Source organism: Saccopteryx bilineata, chromosome X (genome assembly GCF_036850765.1).
Source record: "Saccopteryx bilineata isolate mSacBil1 chromosome X, mSacBil1_pri_phased_curated, whole genome shotgun sequence".
Lineage (NCBI taxonomy): Eukaryota > Metazoa > Chordata > Mammalia > Chiroptera > Emballonuridae > Saccopteryx > Saccopteryx bilineata.
Genome location: NC_089502.1, coordinates 79,965,558 through 79,985,334, shown reverse-complemented (window position 1 = coordinate 79,985,334; position 19,777 = coordinate 79,965,558). Strand labels below are relative to the sequence as shown.

At 37.6% G+C, this 19,777-nt stretch overlaps 1 protein-coding gene across 3 annotated transcripts in view; it reads left to right on the top strand.

The window, feature by feature from the left end:
* ABCB7 (ATP binding cassette subfamily B member 7) overlaps positions 1 to 19,777 on the top strand; it is a 58,227-nt gene that overhangs the window by 11,978 nt on the left and 26,472 nt on the right. The window contains exons 3-8 of one of the 3 annotated variants that reach the window (XM_066249310.1): positions 1,779 to 1,898; positions 15,559 to 15,691; positions 16,924 to 16,985; positions 17,807 to 17,895; positions 17,988 to 18,075; positions 19,281 to 19,455. In XM_066249310.1, coding sequence (XP_066105407.1) covers positions 1,779 to 1,898; positions 15,559 to 15,691; positions 16,924 to 16,985; positions 17,807 to 17,895; positions 17,988 to 18,075; positions 19,281 to 19,455 — 667 coding nt within the window. Of the gene's footprint in view, positions 1 to 1,778; positions 1,899 to 2,052; positions 2,136 to 15,558; positions 15,692 to 16,923; positions 17,193 to 17,806; positions 17,896 to 17,987; positions 18,076 to 19,280; positions 19,456 to 19,777 lie in introns of those variants that run through there. The other 2 variants (XM_066249309.1, XM_066249311.1) reach the window with 2 other exon arrangements.

Here is a 19,777-nt window from a genome sequence, read left to right as displayed (position 1 = left end):
GTGAAGTATTTTTTTTAAAAGCATAAGTTCCCAGAAATGTCATTCTCAAGACAAAGAGTAGAATTATTTTAAAAGCTTATGGAGATATATCAAGTTGCTTTCCAGAAAGATTGTTTCAGTGTACACTTCCATTAACAGTGCATTAGAGTGCTCATTTCCATACTCTTCACCAGCAATGAGCATTACCGTTGTTTTTTTTTTTCTTTTTAATACCTTTCCCCAAAATTGAGCCATTACTTTAATTTTTAAAATGGGTTTTGTTTCTTTTTTACCAACTATAATAACATAGTAGTTTTGGAGTAACCCTTTGTGTGTGTGTGTGTGTGTGTGTGTGTGTGTGTGTAAGTGTAACAGACACAGAGAGATATGGACAGACAGGAGGGAGTTAGATGAGAAGCATCAATTCTTCGTTGCGGCTCCTTAGTCTCCTTAGTTGTTCATTGATTGCTTTTCATACGTGCCTTGATGGGGTGGGGGCAAAGCAGAGTGAGTGATGCCTTGTTCAAGACAGAGATCTTGGGTTCAAGCCAGCAACCTTGGGCTTCAACCCAGCAACATTGGGCTTTAAACCAGTGACCTTTGTGCTCAAGCCAGAGACCATGGGGTCATGTCTATGATCCCATGCTCAAGCCAGCGACCCTGCACTCAAGCTGGTGAGCCTGTGCTCAAGCTGGTGACCTTGGGGTTTCGAACCTGGGTCCTCTGCATCCCAGTCCGGTGCTCTATCCACTGTGCAACTGCCTGGTCAGGCTAAATCAAAAGATTTAATGGGAGTGTTGCCTTGGGAACATGGGTAAAAGAAAATGTAAAATAGATTTAAGTTAGATTTGCATGATGTAAACTTAATTTTTGTTTAATTTTTAAATAACCCAACCTCTGCCAAGACTCCTGCTTTCCTAAACACTGGATTATAACTCTGTTCTATCATGAGTTTGGAGTTAGGGCTACAAAGTATTTTAAATAAACATACTGCTAAAGACCTGAAAGTAATAAAGATTTTGACCACAAAATGGAAATAGGTAAATGTTCAAATTTTATGTCATGTTTTAATAGTTTAATGGGCAAGAAATAAATGTATAGCATATGTCCCCTTATCCCCACTTAATGACTTTTTGGTAATATAAGTTTAAGTATAGCTGAAAGTAAGAAATTAAGAGAAATGAGTAGGTTTTTCAAAGCAATTTAAAGATTCTTTTTCTCCAAAACAGTTTGAGTTTGAAAGATGGACCTTAGATTCAGACCATAAGTTATGTTTGCCTGACCTATATGGTAGTGCAGTGGATAAACTGTCAACCTAGAATGCTGAGGTCGCTGGTTCGAAACCCCAGGCTTGCCTTAGTCAACGCATATAGGAGAAGCAATCATGAGTTGATGCTTCCCGTTTCTCTCCCCTGCCTTTCTCTCTTTCCCATTCCTAAAACTTCATAAATAAAATCTTAAAGGAAAAGAATACAAGTTATGTTTATAATGTTTTTATATTTTTCTCGAAGAGTTACCATATTTTTCACTCCATAAGACGCACCTGACCATAAGACACACCTAAGGTTTTAAGGAGGAAAATAAGAAAAAAAAAATTCTGAATAAAATGGTGTGTTAAAATACTTAATAAAATACCATATTTTTTACTTCATAAGATGCACGGGCATTTTCCCTTCCACTTTTGAGGGGGAAAAGATGCGTCTTATGGAGCAAACAATACAGTACATAATTCTACATTATTGAAATATAGTTATATTTGAAATAACATGTTACTTGCTGCTTTGTTTTCTCTTCAACAGTTAAAAGATGTTGATACTCAGAAAATCATAAAAGCAATGCTTTCTTATGTGTGGCCCAAAGACAGGCCAGATCTACGAGCTAGAGTTGCCATTTCCCTGGGATTTTTGGGTTGTGCCAAGGTAAGAATAAAAGAAATTAAGTGTTGTTTGTTGCCATAAGAAATGCTATGATAATTTCTAGTAATGAAACTTGGGCTGATTTTAAGCCATTGTGGGGGGAGCATTGTCAACTTTTAGGACCCTTATTTTTATAACTCTTTTATGCAGTCATCAGAAATGATATGATAATGCCTGATTTATCTGTGGATCAGACTTAACAACAGCTTCAACTTAATGGAATTCATTCCTGAAACCAGGGTAAGATACCAGATCATTTATTGGAGCAAAACATAAGGAAGTTTTATGAAAGAAACTCCTCAGAGCCATTTTGGCTCATATTTAATACATATTTATGGTAAGCTTTGTTCTCAGTTCCCAGTAAATTGAAAAGGATGAAGACATTTTTGGCATATTGATAGTCATAAGTGGTTAGCATCACTGTGGCATGAAGGGGAAAAAAGAGGTAAAAAGAAATAGAAACAAAAGCTGCTCAAAAGTATAAATGAGTTTTGACTATAATTTGATCACCACTCTTACATATGTGTTAATACATTATTTTAGAACCCACATCTTATAACTTACTTCTTCTCTGTATCATGGATGTTCTTGTTTATTTACTCATTCTTTTCTTTACCCCAAAAGTTCTCATTTATTGAGAATTTGTCATACACAGTACTGTTCTTTGACCTGCACGGTATGCAAATATAAATAAAGCACATTTCTTCTCTCAAATCATACAGGATAAGACAAGTTTTATTTTATTGCCATTATACAAAGTAGATCATAAATGATTTAAAAGAAGTGTTGAGATGTTTCAAAAGAAAAAACACTAAGATGAGGAGTCAGGAAATATTTCACAGGGGAGGTAATGTCTGAGATAGATACCATTCATTTCCAATTCTTGCTTTCATTAAGCAAATATTTACTGACTAGTTATGATACTAATCTAATAATATAGGTGACAGATATAGATACTGGAATAGTGATATAAATGGTAATATAGAGGAGGGAAAGGTGCCGGAGATATTGTGAGGTAAGGGAACTAGAGTCAGTAAGACTTAGCAACAGATCAAAAAGAGGTATATGATTCAAACAGGTTGCTGTGGATTAGAGAATGATAATGCCTTTATAACAGATGTAGGTAGTATATTGGGAGGTCTTCTTTGGGAAGATGAAAATTTTTGGTTTTGGATATGTTAAATTTGGGGTGTTAGTGAACATCAAGAGAGAGATATTCAGTTTGTAGTACAGTGGTACCTTGACACATGAGTTTTTTTAAAATTAATTTTAATGCAGTGACATTGATAAATCAGGGTACATATATTCAGAGAAAACATCTCCAGATTATTTTGACGTTTGATTATATTGCATACCCTCACCCAAAGTCAAATTATCTTCCGTACCATCTATCTGGTTTTCGTTGTGCCCCTCCCTTCCCCCCACCCCCTCTTTCTTCATCCTCCTTCCCCCACCGCACCCCCCCCCCCCGTTACCATCACATTATTGTCCATGTCTCTGACTTTCATTTTTATGTCCCATCTATGTATGGATTCATATAGTTCTTAGTTTTTTCTGGTTTACTTATTTCATTCCGTATAATGTTATCAAGGTCCATCCATGTTACTGTAAATGATCCGAGGTCATCATTTCTTATGGCTGAGTAGTATTCCATAGTGTATATGTACCAAGCTTTTTAATCCACTCGTCCTCTGACGGACACTTGAGCTGTTTCCAGATCTTTGCTATTGTAAACAATACTGCCATAAACATGGGGATGCATTTCTCCTTTTGGAACAGTTCTATGGTATTCTTAAGGTATATTCCTAAAAGCGGGATAGTTGGGTCAAAAGGCAGTTCGATTTTTAATTTTTTGAGGAATTGCCATACTGTTTTCCACAGTGGCTGCACCAGTCTGCATTCCCACCAGCAGTCTGCATTCCTACCAGCAGTGCAGGAGGGTTCCCTTTTCTCCACAACCTCACCAGCACTTATTCTGTGTTGTTTTGTTGATGAGCGCCATTCTGACTGGTGTGAGGTGATATCTCATTGTGGTTTTGATTTGCATTTCTCTAATAATTAGTGATGTTGAGCATTTTTTCATATGCCTATTGGCCATCTGTGTGTCCTCTTTGGAGAAGTGTCTGTTCATTTCTTTTAACCATTTTTTGATTGGATTGCTTGTCTTTCTGGTGTTGAGATTTATAAGTTCTTTATAAATTTTGGTTATTAACCCCTTATCAGACGTATTGTCAAATATGTTCTCCCATTGTGTAATTTGTCTTTTTATTCTGTTCTTATTGTCTTTAGCTGTGCAAAAGCTTCTTAGTTTGATATAGTCCCATTTTATTATCCTGTCTTTTATTTCACTTCCCCGTGGAGACAAATCAGCAAATATATTGCTGTGAGAGATGTCGGAGAGCTTACTGCCTATGTTTTCTTCTAAGATACTTATGGTTTCACGGCTTACATTTAAGTCTTTTATCCATTTTGAGTTTATTTTTGTGAATGGTGTCAGTAGGTGGTCTAGTTTCATTTTTTTGCAGATAGCTGTCCAGTTTTCCCAACACCATTTATTAAAGAGGCTGTCTTTACTCCATTGTATGCCCTTACCTCCTTTGTCAAATATCAGTTATCCATAGAGTTGTGAGTTTATTTCTGGGTTCTCTGTTCTGTTCCATTGATCTATATGCCTGTTCTTATGCCAGTACCAGGCTGTTTTGAGTACAATGGCCTTATAGTATAACTTGATATCAGGAAGTGTGATACCACCAACTTTATTCTTCCTTTTCAAGATTGCTGAGGCTATTCATGTTCTTTTTTGGTTCCATATAAATTTTTGGAATATTCTATATCTTTGAAGTATGTCATTGGTATTTTTATTGGTATTGCATTGAATTTATAAATTGCTTTGGATAATATAGACATTTTAATGATGTTTATTCTTCCTAACCATGAGCACGATATATGCTTCCATTTGTTTGTATCTTCCTTGATTTCTTTTATCAATGTTTTATAATTTTCCAAGTACAAGTCTTTAGTCTCCTTGGTTAAATGTATTCCTAGGTACTTTATTTTTTTGGTTAAACTAGTGAAGGGGATTGTTTCCTTAATTTCTCTTTCTGACTGTTCATTGTTGGTGTATAAAAATGCCTCTGATATCTGAGTATTAATTTTATATCCTGCCACTTTGCTGAATTCATTTATCAGTCCAGTAGTTTTTTGACTGAGACTTTAGGGTTTTATATATACAATATTATATCATCTGCAACTAATGATAGTTTTACTTCTTCTTTTCCAGCTTGAATGCCTTTTATTTCTTCTTCTTGTCTGATCTGTGGCTAGCACTTCCAGTACTACGTTGAATAAGAGTGGTGAAAGGGGGCACCCCTGCCTTGTTCCTGATCTTAAGGGGATGCTTTTAATTTTTGCCCGTTGAGTATGATGCTGGCTGTGGGTTTTTCAAGATGGCTTTTATCATCTTGAGGTATGTTCCCTGTATTCCCACTTTGCTGAGAGTTTTGATCATGAATGAGTGCTGGATTTTATCAAATGCTTTTTCTGCATCTATTGAAATTATCATGTGATTTTTCTCCTTCCTTTTGATTATGTGATGAATCACATTGATTGATTTGCGAATATTGTACCAGCCTTGCCTCCCCAGAATAAATCCCACCTGATGATCATGGTGTATGATTTTTATTATATATTGTTGGAACCGGTTTGCTAATATTTTGTTGAGGATTTTAGCATCTATATTCATCAGGATATTGGCCTATAATTTTCTTTCTTTGTGTTGTCTTTGCCTGGTTTTGTAGTAAGAATTATACTCGCCTCATAAAAGGAGCTTAGAAGTCTTCCTTCCTCTTGAATTTTTTGAAATAGCTTGAGAAGGATAGGAGTTAATTCTTCTTTTAATATTTGGTAGAATTCACTTGTGAAGCCATCACGCCCAGGACTTTTTCTTTGCTGGAAGATTTTTGATAACTGTTTTGATTTCATTGGGTGTAATTGGTCTGTTTAAGTTTTCTGATTCTTCCAGATTGATTTTTTGAAGATTGTATGTTTCAAGGAATTTGTCCATTTCATCTAGGTTGTCTAGTTTTTTGGCATTCAAGTTCTTCATAGTATTTTCTTAACAATATTTTGTATTTCTGTTGTGTCAGTTATTTTTCCACTCTCATTTCTAATTTTTTTTTTTATTTTTTAAAATTAATTAATTTATTTTTTACAGAGACAGAGAGTGAGTCAGAGAGAGGAATAGACAGGGACAGACAGATAGAAATAGAGAGAGATGAGAAGCATCAATCATTAGTTTTTCTTTTTTTATTTTTTTTTTATTTTTATTTATTTATTCATTTTAGAGAGGAGGGGGGAGATAGATAGAGAGAGAGAGAGATTGAGAGAGAGAGAGAGAGAGAGAGAGAGAGAGAGAGAGAAGGGGGAGGAGCAGGAAGCATCAACTCCCATACGTGCCTTGACCAGGCAAGCCCAGGGTTTTGAACCGGCAACCTCAGTGTTTCTAGGTTGACGCTTTATCCACTGCGCCACCACAGGTCAGGCTAGTTTTTCATTGCATGTTGCAACATCTTAGTTGTTCATTGTTTGCTTTCTCATATGTGCCTTGACCGCGGGCCTTCAGCAGACCGAGTAACACCTTGCTGGAGCCAGTGACCTTGGGTTCAAGCTGGTGGGCTTTTTGCTCAAACCAGATGAGCCCACGCTCAAGCTGGCGACCTCGGGGTCTCGATCTTGGGTCCTCCGCATCCCAGTCTGACGCTCTATCCACTGCTCCACCGCCTGGTCAGGCTCCAATTTTATTTATTTGAGTCCTCTCTCTTTCTTTCTTGGAGAGTCTAGTTAAAGGTTCATCAATCTTGTTTACCTTTTCAAAGAACCAGCTCCTAGTTTCATTGATCCTCCGTATCATTTCTTTAGCCTCTATGTCATTTATTTCTGCTCTCATCTTTATTATTTCCTTCCTTCTACTACATTTGGTCTTTACTTGTTATTTTTCTAGTTCTTTTCAATGCAGGGTTAAGTTGTTTATTTGAGCTTTTTCTAGCTTCTTAAAGTGTGCCTGTAGTGCTATGAACTTCCCTCTCATACTGCTTTTGCTGTGTCCCATAAATTTTGAGTTGTTGTATGCTCATTATCTTTCGTTTCTAGGAATTTGTTTATTTCTTTTTTGATCTTATTCTTTATCCATTCGTTATTTAGCAACATGCTATTTAGTTTCCATGTGTTTGAGAATTTTTGAGCTTTTCTTTTGCGGTTGATTTCTAGTTTCATGCCACTGTGATCAGAGAACGTGCTTGATATGATTTTAATCTTCTTTTTTAAAAAATTTTTTTATTTATTCATTTTTTTAGAGAGGAGAGGGAGAGACAGAGAGAGAGAGAGAGAGAGAGGAGAGACAGAGAGAGAGAAGGGGGGGGAGGAGCAGGAAGCATCAACTTCCATATGTGCCTTGACCAGGCAAGCCCAGGATTTCAAACCGGCGACCTCAGCACTTCCAGGTCAACGATTTATCCACTGCGCCACCACAGGTCAGGCTCAATCTTCTTAAATTTGTTGAAACCACTTTTGTGCCCTAACATGTGGTCTGTCCTAGGGAATGTACCATGAGCACTTGAAAAGAATGTATATTCTGCTGCTTTAGGGTGAAAGGTTCTGAAGAAATCTATGAAATCGATTTGATCTAGTGTGTCCTTTATGTCTGCTGTTTTTTGTTAATTTTCTTTCTTGAGGATCTATCTAGTGATGTTAGTGGGGTATTGAAATCCCCTACTATTATAGTATTGCTGTTGATCTCGCCCTTTATATCCATTGAAGTCTGCTTTATATATTTAGGTGCTCCTATATTAGGTGTATAGATATTTATAATGGTTATATCTTCCTGTTGGATTGCTCCCTTTATCATTATGTAGTGGCCTTTTTTTTTTTTTTTTTTTTTTTTTTTTTTTTTGTATTTTTCTGAAGCTGGAAACGGGGAGAGACAGTCAGACAGACTCCCGCATGCGCCTGACCAGGATCCACCCGGCACGCCCACCAGGGGCGACGCTCTGCCCACCAGGGGGCGATGCTCTGCCTCTTCGGGGCATTGCTCTGCTGAGACCAGAGCCACTGTAGCGCCTGGGGCAGATGCCAAGGAGCCATCCCCAGCGCATGGGCCATCTTTGCTCCAATGGAGCCTTGGCTGCGGGAGGGGAAGAGAGAGACAGAGAGGAAGGAGGGGGGGTGGAGAAGCAAATGGGCGCTTCTCCTATGTGCCCTGGCCGGGAATCGAACCCAGGTCTCCCGCATGCCAGGCGACGCTCTACCTCTGAGCCAACCGGCCAGGGTTGTAGTGGCCTTCTTTATCTTTACTATATCCTTGGTTTTAAGGTCCATTTTGTCAGATATAAGTATTGCTACCCCAGTTTTTTTTTTTTTTTTTATTTGCATGAAATATTTTTTTTCATCCTTTTACCTTCAACCTATGTGCATCTTTAGTTTTAAGGTGTGTCTCTTGTAGACAGCATATATACGGGTCCTGTTTTCTTATCCATGCAGGTACCCTATGTCTTTTGATTAGATCATTTAACTTATGTACATTTAAGGTTATTATTGATATAGTTATTTATTGCCACTTTATTCTTTAAAGCTGTATTCCTCTTTTGGTATATTCCTGTCCCACTTTGATCTGTTTGCATCAGGCCCCTTAATATTTCCTGCAAAATTGGTTTGGTTGTAATGAATTCCTTGAGGTTTGTTTTTTTTGTTTTTGTTTGTTTGTTTGTTTGTTTGTTTTTTTGTCTGGGAATCTTTTTATTTCTTCTTCGATTTTAAATGATAGCCTTGCCGGATAAAGTAGTCTTGGTGGTAGGTTCTTGTTCTGCCTTATTTTGAATATTTCCTGCCATTCCCTTCTGGCCTCAAGTGTTTCTGTTGAGAAATCTGATGTCATCCTTGTGGGGCTCCTTTGTAGGTGATAGCCTTTTTTACTCTAGCAGCTTCAAATCTTTTCTCTTTATCACTTAGCTTTGGTATTTTATTATGATGTGTCTTGGTGTACGTTTCTTTGGGTTTCTCTTTAATGGAGTTCTCTGTGCTTCTTGAACTTGTGAAAATTTCTCCTGCATTAACTAGGGAAGTTTTCAGCTATGATATGATTGAACAAAGTCTCTATCCCTTGTTCTTTCTCTTCTTCTTCAGGAACTCCTATGATGCGGATGTTATTTCTCTTCGTGTTGTCACAGAGCTCTCTAAAAGTTTCCTCAGACTTTTTGAGTCTCTTTTCTTTTTTCTTCTTTGCTTTCATGCCTTCATTTATCTTGTCCTCCAACTTGCTGATTCAATCCTCAGCTCCATTCATCCTGTTTTTAATTCCTTTCATTGTGGTCTTCATTTCTGATACTATATTTGTTATTTCCAACTCATTCTTTTTTAATATTTCAATATCCTTTTTTATACATGCTATTTCTTTATATAGGTGTTTGTAATGACCATTCATTGTTGTTCTAAGATCCCTAAGCATCCTTACAATCATTATTTTGAACTCTGCATCCAGAAGTTTGCTTATTTCCATATCACTGAGATCATTTCCTGGAGGTTTCTCTTGTGCTTTCATTTGGATTGCACTTCTCTGTCTTCTCATTATTTCTTTGTGTTTGGGTGTTTTTTTTGTAGAGCTGGTTGAGTCTAGGCCAGGTGTTGTCTGCCTCCAGTTTTCCATTGTGTTATTTCTAGGTCTTCTTGTGTTGACCTCAGCTATTATTTGTAATCCACTTTGGGATTTGGGCCCCTTTGAAGTCTTGATTTCTTTGTTTTTTTCTCAGTTTTCTTAACACATGTTAGTCTTGTTTATTGATCTCAGCAGAGGGCTTATTTGAAACTGTATTCAGGAATGTGGTGAGTGTAACCTGAGACTCTGAAGGCCTGATCATCCAGTTACTCTCTCTTGGGGCGGGGTGTTTTCTCAGCTTCAGTAGGGGGAGGTGTATCTCAGATCTCCATGGAGACCTGAGTTACTGTCCCTCCTCCCCACTTCTTGTTTTCAGCTCTGTCTTGTTGCACTGATTGGAGCTGGAGAGATGTCTGGAGATCTCTGACCTGGCAGCACTTTAGTCTTTTGTTTGTTGGAAGGATCAGCCCCTCCCCCAGCTCTGGCCGCCTCCAGCACTGGATGAGTCAGCTTCTCATGTCATCCCCTGCATTCCTCTGCTCCTCACCGTCTGTCTCTCTCTCTCTCCCCTTTCTTTTTGGAAGACAAGCCAGCCCTTTTAACACCCCTCGTTCCCTGGTCGCTAGGCAAGTGGCTGTGAGCAGTATTTTCTGCTCTTTTTCTTGGAGTGAGAGAACTTCTGGGCTCTTAGCCTCCCCACCCCCCGTTTCTGTAAGCAGAGGAGATTCAGGCGCTCCCTACCAGGTTTGTTGTGGCTTCTGCTTTGCTCCTTGGTTTTTGAGAGCTGTTCTTGTAGTTCAGAGTTCGTTTTTCATGCTGATTGTTCCTAAATTAGTTTGTAATCCAGTTTGGTGCTGTGAGCTGGGAGTCTGTGCGTCTGCCTACTCCGCTGCCATCTTCAGGTCCCCGACACATGAGTTTAATTTGTTTCTTGGCCAAGCTCTTGACTCAGTTTGCTCGTGTGTCAAATCGAATTTTTCCTTTTAAATTAATTTGAAATGCAATTAATCTGTTCCGGCCCCCAAAAACCACATGAATTTTTTGTTTTATATGTTCTTAAATAAGAAATGTACTTTATAAATAACAAATACAAAGTGTAAGACAAGCTGATGAACGAGCCCAGGGACAGGAAGATTAAGTGCTAATAGTTGGAACAATGCAAATTAATGAATTCACCAAGGAAAAGAACAGAAATAGAAGACAACATACACAACCTACGATAAATGTGTTCCTCTAAGAAAGTAAGTATTAATGGAAAGAGGGATTGGAGAGTTAAGAGTAAAACCAGAATAATTTAGTCAGACTCTATTCGTTTTTCCAGTCTCCTTATCTAATGGACTCTGTTGACTGCTCTCTCAATGAACTAGACCTGTCTCTGGGCGAGGACTTAATTCAAGATGCCGAACAACAGACCAAGAATCATTACTTGACTTTGTTTGTTCAAGCTGAAGGGAGAGAGTAATACACTGCTCACAAAAATGAGATCAGGGAACATGCAGATACTCCAGTACTTTTAGCCTTTTGTATAGTGCCTTTTTACCAATGAAATAAAAGTTGGTTTTGCATCTCATTTGCATAACTGAACAACTTTCTTTGACTTGTCATTTGGTTTTCAGATTTTTTTTTTTTTTTGTATTTTTCTGAAGCTGGAAACGGGGAGAGACAGTCAGACTCCCGCATGCGCCCAACCGGGATCCACCCGGCACACCCACCAGGGGCGATGCTCTGCCCCTCTGGGCATCGCTCTGCCGAGACCAGAGCCACTCCAGCGCCTGGGGCAGAGGCCAAGGAGCCATCCCCAGCGCCCGGGCCATCTCCGCTCCAATGGAGCCTTGGCTGCGGGAGGGGAAGAGAGAGACAGAGAGGAAGGAGGGGGGGTGGAGAAGCAAATGGGCGCTTCTCCTATGTGCCCTGGCCGGGAATCGAACCCAGGTCCCCCGCACGCCAGGTCGACGCTCTACCGCTGAGCCAACCGGCCAGGGCCCAGATGTTTTAATTCAATAAAAAAATCAATAGCTTTTTTTATTGCTACCTATTTATTTAGAAATATCCCCTCAGTTTTGTGAGCAGTATATTACAAATCTAATGTTGAGATTTTAAAAACTCACTCATTTTTAGCACAGTACTGGTTGCTGAATTATCTTCTACCCACAAATTACTTAAGGGTAAATAAAGCTTAGTTTGAGCTTTTTATACAAGGCAGAATTAGCAGATTGGTCTTTATGCCTTCATTAGCTGAATGTAACTACCTTGCTGATTAATTAGAGGCAGACCGTTTGGGGGAATTACTTTTGAATTGAATAGAACAGGTTAGAACGTGACTAATAAATCAAGTCAAAGGGGGAAGTCTTAAATAATGGCATTTGTATAGACTTTATTTTTAGTGTGAATTCCAATCTTTTAAAACAGATTTGTGTTGGTTGGTGATAGGTACCATCAGGGTATGAAATCTAGATCAATCTAATTTCCATAAGGACAAAAATATTTTTTTACTAGGCTAATATTTGATTTTCTGTCAAAAAATAGTATCTATAGAATGTAGAGGTTTGGACTACCCTCATGTAAACTAATTACAAGTAAATATAAATGAATATAGAAATATCAGCCCTCTGAAAGGTCCAAAATGACAGAATAGGTCAAAGTTGAACTCACCACCTCCCATGACTACATCACAATTACAACTAAATTACCTGGATAACCATCTGAAGACTAGCTGAACAGAAGTTATATAACTAAGGATATAAAGAAGAAGCCACATTGAGATGGGTAGGAGGGGCTGAGATGTAAAGCACCCCTGGATCCACCATGGAGCAATTGAGAATCAGGAGGGAAGAGTTGCCCACAAAACATTTGGCTGTGAAAATCATCTGGGATTTGGTCCACTGGGCCTGGAATCTGCTCATATTTATTTAAATTACCTGTACCATAGTTTATGACTGCCGCTGGAGTAAGCAGCATTTGAGAGCATCCATTTTAGAGAGCAAAAGGAGTAAAATATTATGGTCCCTGCCTCATATGCTGCTGATACGGCTATGATATAAAAAGAATTCTGAATTTCAAGTCAGACGTGGATTTTAATTCCAGCTCTGCTGCTTAAAAGACTTGAGTTTTCTCAATTAAAGGAATAATACCCATTTCATAGAGTTATTTCATTCACCTCTCATTCAACCATTGTGAAAGGTGCCTAGCACCATACCCAACTCACTTCACTATTGTTCATAAAATACTTGTTTCACCATGAGTTTCACTTAGGTTGAGAAGGCAGGGTATTAAGCATGTGCACCTACAGACAAAGTAAATGGTAAATATAAAATAAAAATGATAAATATTGGAAGTATAATGTACAAAAAAGAGAAGTTGGAAAATGGAAAGTGCAGAGTGGGCTGTTGTTTTCAGATCAACATGATGGGAATGGGATTCAAAGTGGGTTTTGAAGAATGGACAGGTCTGGAGAAGTAAATCAGGTGGAAGACCATTTTAAGCAAAAGCAAAAGCAAAAGGCTGAGGTTATATGGTTCATATAGAAATCAGTTGAGAATTAGTATTACTTGAAATCTGCTATACTATTCGATTATATTTTGAAAGTTAAACATCTTAAAAGCTTTGAGCAATTTATCCCATGATGTTGCATTCTTTAAAAGTATTCCAATATCTGCTGTGTATTTATAATGATATTGCTTGGTTGCTTATATATACCCTTATATACCTTACTTGGAAGTTTTTACAGAGCTTGGTTACAGGTAAACCAGGCTTGTTTACAATACATTTATGTTTAATAAAGATGAAAGATATAATAATGGAATATTAACAAGAGCTGGGATTTCAGTTTTTGTTAACCTTTATACCAGTGGTAGTCAACCTGGTCCCTACCGCCCACTAGGGGGCATTCCAGCTTTCATGGTGGGCAGTAGCAGAGCAACCAAAGCATAAATAAAAAGATAGATTTACCTAGAGTAAGTTGTTTTATAAAGATTTATTCTGCCAAATTTAGCGAAAATCCGACATAAAGTACTTGGTAAGTAATTATTATTATATGCTTTAACTTGCTGTAACTCTGCTTTATAAACTTTATAAAGTAAAGTTACTTCCCTACTTTATAATTCACCATTACTGTGGAACTAGTGGGTGGTTAGAAAATTTTACTACTAACAGAGATACAAAAGTGGGCGGTAGGTATAAAAAGGTTGACTACCTCTGCTTTATACAATTGTTTTCACATGTTATTAAGGTATATGAATTTCATTTTTATTTTCAGAAAAGAGGCGGTCTAACCAGCTTCCTGTTTCTAAATGATGGTTGATAATTTGTTTGTTTGTTTTCAATTTGACCATATCACACTTTTATTTTTTAGCGAAGTGGGGAAGGAACAGACAGAAAGGGAGAGAGATGAGAAACATAAACGCATAGTTGCCGCACCTTAGTTGTTCATTGATTGCTTTCTCATATGTGCCTTGACTGGGGGGCTCCAGCCAAGCCAGTGACCTTGGACTTCAAGCCAATGACCTTTAGGCTCAAACCAATGACCATGGGATCATGTCTGTGATCCTGTGCTCAAGCCGGCAATCCTGCACTCAAGCTGGTGAGCCTGTGCTCAATTTGGCGACCTTGGGGTTTCAAACTGGGTCCTCAGTGTCCCAGGCCAACACTGTATTCACTGCGCCACCGCCTGGTCAGGCATGGTTTATATCAGGGGTCCCCAAACTTTTTACACAGGGGGCCAGTTCACTGTCCCTCAGACCATTGGAGGGCCAGACTATAAAAAAAACTATGAACAAATCCCTATGCACACTGCACAGATCTTATTTTAAAGTAAAAAAAACCAAAACGGGAACAAATACAATATTTAAAATAAAGAACAAGTAAATTTAAATCAACCAACTGACCAGTATTTCAATGGGAACTATGCTCCTCTCACTGACCACCAATGAAAGAGGTGCCCCTTCCGGAAGTACGGCGGGGGCCGGATAAATGGCCTCAGGGGGCTGCATGTGGCCCCTGGGCCGTAGTTTGGGGACCCCTGGTTTATATTTTTGATACTATAATTTTGCATAGAAATGAAGTAATTGAATATTTGCCTTTAATATATGAAAGCATTATAATTCTAATTTTGATATATTGGGGAGTATTCTCATGGAGAAATTGGTTCATTTTTGAAAATTGGTTTGGTATTCAGTGGGTTTTATTTTGTATGGTATTGGAGTAAAGGAATCTATCTGTGGGGCAAATAGTTCTATCTATCAGTGTTGTTCTTCAAATGGTGAATCAGCCACAGGTCATTGTAATTTATTTGCTTTTGATATCCTTTTTCCTATATGATTTTAGTTTTACCATTATTTTGGTGCATGAATGATTTTATATACACTTATTTAATTAATACCTATTGTATACAAAGTATTTAACATGGGGGCAGAAAGAGGAATATGACACAGACTACCAAAGATGTACTAGGAAAGAAAAATATATACACAAATAACTATGAGGCAGATTGTTGTAAGTGCCATGAGCTTCGTAGGATATCAGATAATGGACAGAGCTTTTTTGAGTTGATGATTATGGATGATTTTCTGGAGGCAGAACTATCTACCCTATTTTTTGCTCCATAAGATGCACCTGACCATAAGACACACCAAGGGTTTTAAGGAGGAAAATAAGAAAAAAATTTTTTAACCAAATGATGTGTTAAAATATTTAATAAAATACCGTATTTTTCGCTCCATAAGACGCATGGGCATTTCCCCCTCTACTTTGGGGGGGGAGAGTGCACCTTATGGAGTGAAAAATACGGTAAATGCATAGCTTGTAAATCAATGTTAACATGGTGGTCAGTGAGAGGTAGGAATTCTGAAATGATAGCTTTCCCAATGCAAAGGTTTTCTCTTTATGAACTTGGAAAATCATTTCAATACTAGTAAGTGGTTAATATAGAACCATTTCCATAAATATTTAAGGTACATATGTATACTTTTATAAATAAATATTTTTGCATAGGATGGGTAATTCCTACTTTTATGTTTTTAGGCCATGAATATTGTGGTTCCCTTCATGTTTAAATATGCTGTAGACAGCCTCAACCAGATGTCGGGAAACATGCTGAACCTGAGTGATGCACCAAATACAGTTGCAACCATGGCAACGGCGGTTCTGATTGGCTGTATGTGTGGTTCTTTAATGTGTCTACAGGTGTTGACTTTCTTCAAGAGGGTTTCATCATATTTGAACAGATGTCCTTTCACTACAAACACAACTTAGCATTTGGGATATTTATTGTTTTATGTAAAAATTGTTTTGATAGGTGGATTTTAAAAATTCTTTTGTATGATACACTTTCCGAAAATTCTGTTAGTCATAATCTCATTCTCCAAGTTGTAGAAAACAATAACATAAAATAAGACATTAAACTTTTTATAACAACCGCTTCTGATAGTTAAGCTTCTTATAAGATAACTTTTCAATAAGGCTAGCTAATATTTTTTTTTGCTATTGTTGTTATTAGCTATCACACAGGAAATAGCTAAAAAATGATATGTGTGTGTTAATGCTTTATTAAATTATATCCGATAGCCATGAGACAAATCTACAGTTTATAAACAAGGGAATATGATGCTTTGTTGTCTCCATGAATTAGAAAGGGTACTTACTTTATGAGACGCAGGAGACTGAATGGGGGCTATACTTTAGTGCAGGGGTCCCCAAACTTTTTACACAGGGGGCCAGTTCACTGTCCCTCAGACCATTGGAGGGCCGGACTATAAAAAAAATTATGAACAAATCCCTATGCACACAGCACATACCTTATTTTAAAATAAAAAACCAAACGGGAACAAATACAATATTTAAAATAAAGAACAAGTTAAATTTAAATCAACAAACTGACCAGTATTTCAATGAGAACTATGCTCCTCTCACTGACCACCAATGAAAGAGGTGCCCCTTTCAGAAGTGCAGCGGGGGGCCAGATAAGTGGCCTCAGGGGGCTGCCGTGGGCCGTAGTTTGGGGACCCCTGCTTTAGTCAATACACTTGATTTTTCAGGATCTCAGTTTTATTTTTTGTTATTTGGGGGAATTGAATTAGATTAAAAATCTCCACAGATATTGTATCTTGATCCAAAATAAGGCCATATAAGCTGTTCTGTATTCAAGTATCTAGTTGGAAAAAAATCTTTCAACACCTGGAATCTATGGGAGAAATAACATTGAAAGGGATCCATGGTGGTGGAAAGATTGATACTCAGTAAGGTAGCTGTTTTCTAGGTTTCTTTTAGTGTAAGTAAGTATTCAGTATATTCATTCATTGTACCCTTTCCGACCCTTGACCATTTTTATAATCCTATGGATTCTAATATTTCTACACCCCATTTTTTTTCTTTTCAATGTACTGTTAGATGGTGTATCAAGAGCTGGAGCTGCCTTTTTTAATGAAGTTCGAAATGCAGTATTTGGCAAGGTAGCCCAAAATTCAATACGAAGAATAGCCAAAAATGTCTTTCTTCATCTTCACAACCTGGATCTGGCTTTCCACCTGAGCAGACAGACAGGAGCTCTCTCGAAGGCTATTGACCGAGGGACAAGGGGTATCAGTTTTGTTCTGAGTGCTTTAGTATTTAATCTTCTTCCCATTATGTTTGAGGTCACTCTTGTCAGTGGTATTTTGGTAAGTAAAACATTTTTTTCATAATAAGCTTTTACATTCTCATTAGTAGCTATTTAGTACTTGAAGCTATTGTGGTATTGGGTGTCTAGGGTCTGAAAGCAAAATTTCATGGTGACAGAAGTATTATGCAGTTCATTTGATTATTTACTATAAGTTTCAAGGGACTGTTCAAAGTCTTTATTATGTTGTTATTGTAAATTGCTTTTTAGTTCTAAACATTGATCATTTAGTGCTTGCAATTTTTGTTAGTAGAGATTTTGCATAGAATTTAGATTGGTATTCTCAGGTTTTCTGCGTTTCTGGTCCCTATTCATTATGTTTTAGGCAATTTCATATTTTATAATTAATATGTACATATATATTTTTATTCCTCTTATGGCTCTTTGCACTATTATTATCAGCATTTGACAGCATCATTGTGGAAGTGCAGTTTGGTTTTCTTCCCTTGTTTCCTAAAGTAGATTTTCTGAGGCATTTGATTTCTTACCCAAATAATTATTCATTTCCTCAGCAATGTATTTCTTTAATCTTTTGGCTGTGGTTTGCTGTTGTATATTATAAGCTATTTGACAAGTACAATGACTATTTCTCTTTGCTTCTTTTGCCTTCTTCAGTATTACAGATGTGGTGCCCAGTTTGCATTGGTGACTCTTGGCACACTCGGTGCATACACAGCATTCACAGTTGCCGTCACACGGTGGAGGTAAAGTATTCCCCAGAGGCCAGTCAAGGTTTAGAAATTAGTTATGCTTTTGTAACAAACGTTTCATGCCTGTGCAAATCTTTGTCTTCCAGAACTAGATTTAGAATAGAAATGAACAAAGCGGATAATGATGCAGGTAACGCTGCCATTGACTCGCTGCTGAATTATGAAACTGTGAAGGTAATATGTTTAATTATACTTTCCTCAGCCATTTACTCTACACTAAGATTTGTTCTGCCATTTAATTTAATAGGTTCTGTAAGTTAGAGCTTCATATTCAGAGAGTATCTGTAGGTGTGATAGAATAGTAATACTTTATTATTTTTCTTTTATTTAGAAATTGTTCTTTATTTCTATCTCAGTTTTTTTTCTTTGTGACATCATCAGAGTTTTACCTCTTGAATTCATTTCTAAGTGATAAGAATACGATTAGCATTTGATTCAGAATGAACACTAAGCTAATCAATTTAGCATTTAAATTCTTGACTATATCTCTCAGAGTGCCTAGCATAGTGCTTTCTGTCATTTATTAGTTCATTTTTCCATTTAACAAATATTGTTGAATGCCTCTTGCATAAAAAGCATTATTTACTAACTCCTGTGATAGGGAATGATGGTAAAAAAAATTATTCATATTTAATCCTTGCCCTCCCAGAAATTGCTAATCTATTGGGAGAGTTAAAGTGTGTTAGAAGGCATAATGCAGTGGGGGCAATGAGAATTGTCAATTCAGAATTCCAGAGGATACTGAAAGGTTTGTGAACGACTTGCCATTAAGATAAGGGTTTAGGCCTGACCAGGTGGTGGCGCAGTGGATAGAGCGTCGGACTGGGATGCGGAAGACCCAGGTTTGAGACCCCGATGTCGCCAGCTTGAGCGCGGGCTCATCTTCCTTGAGCAAAAAGCTCACTAGCTTGGACCCAAGGTCGCTGGCTCAGCAAGGGCTTACTCGGTCTGCTGTAGCCCCACAGTCAAGGCACATATGAGAAAGCAATCAATGAACAACTAAGGTGTTGCAACGAGAAACTTGATGATTGAGGCTTCTCATCTCTCTCCGTTCCTGTCTGTCCCTATCTATCCCTCTCTTTGACTCTCTCTCTGTCCCTGTAAAAAAAAAAAAAAAAAACATTAAAAAAAAAGATAAGGGTTTAATTAATCAGGCATTCAGTTAGTGCTTGCGGGATGAATTTTATGGACTTTTCAACTACAATTCTTTGTAGAAAACTGCAAGAGTACCCATAGTACTGTGTATTGAAAGTCAGTTTTTAAAATGGAGTCTGCACTACAAAATTTTTCCCTGTATGAAATCTGATGAATAGGATACTAATCACGAGAGTAAATTCTAATTATACTTGTATGTACTTACCATTTTGTGTATTTTATAGTATTTTAATAATGAAAACTATGAAGCTCAAAGATATGATGGATTTTTGAAGACATATGAGACTGCTTCATTGAAAAGTACCTCTACTCTGGCTATGCTGAACTTTGGTCAAAGTACTATTTTCAGTGTTGGTTTAACAGCTATAATGGTGCTTGCCAGTCAGGGAATTGTGGCAGGTAATGGATCTGTGGTTTTAACATTTATAGATATTTTACTTAACCTTTATAAATAAAGATTAATGAAAAGAATGTGTATATTAGTCTTAATTATAAAGCATATTCAATAATGTGCTTTAACACCTTTGGAATATTTTCTGTTCTATTTATTTTTAGGTGAGAGGAGGGGAGATAGCAAGGCAGACTATTACATGTGCCCTGATTGGGATCCACCTGGCAACCCCATCTGGGGATGATACTCGAGTACTGAGCTATTTTTAATGCCTGATGCTCCAAAGGAGCTATTCTCAGTGCTTGGGGCCATGCTGGAACCAATCAAGCC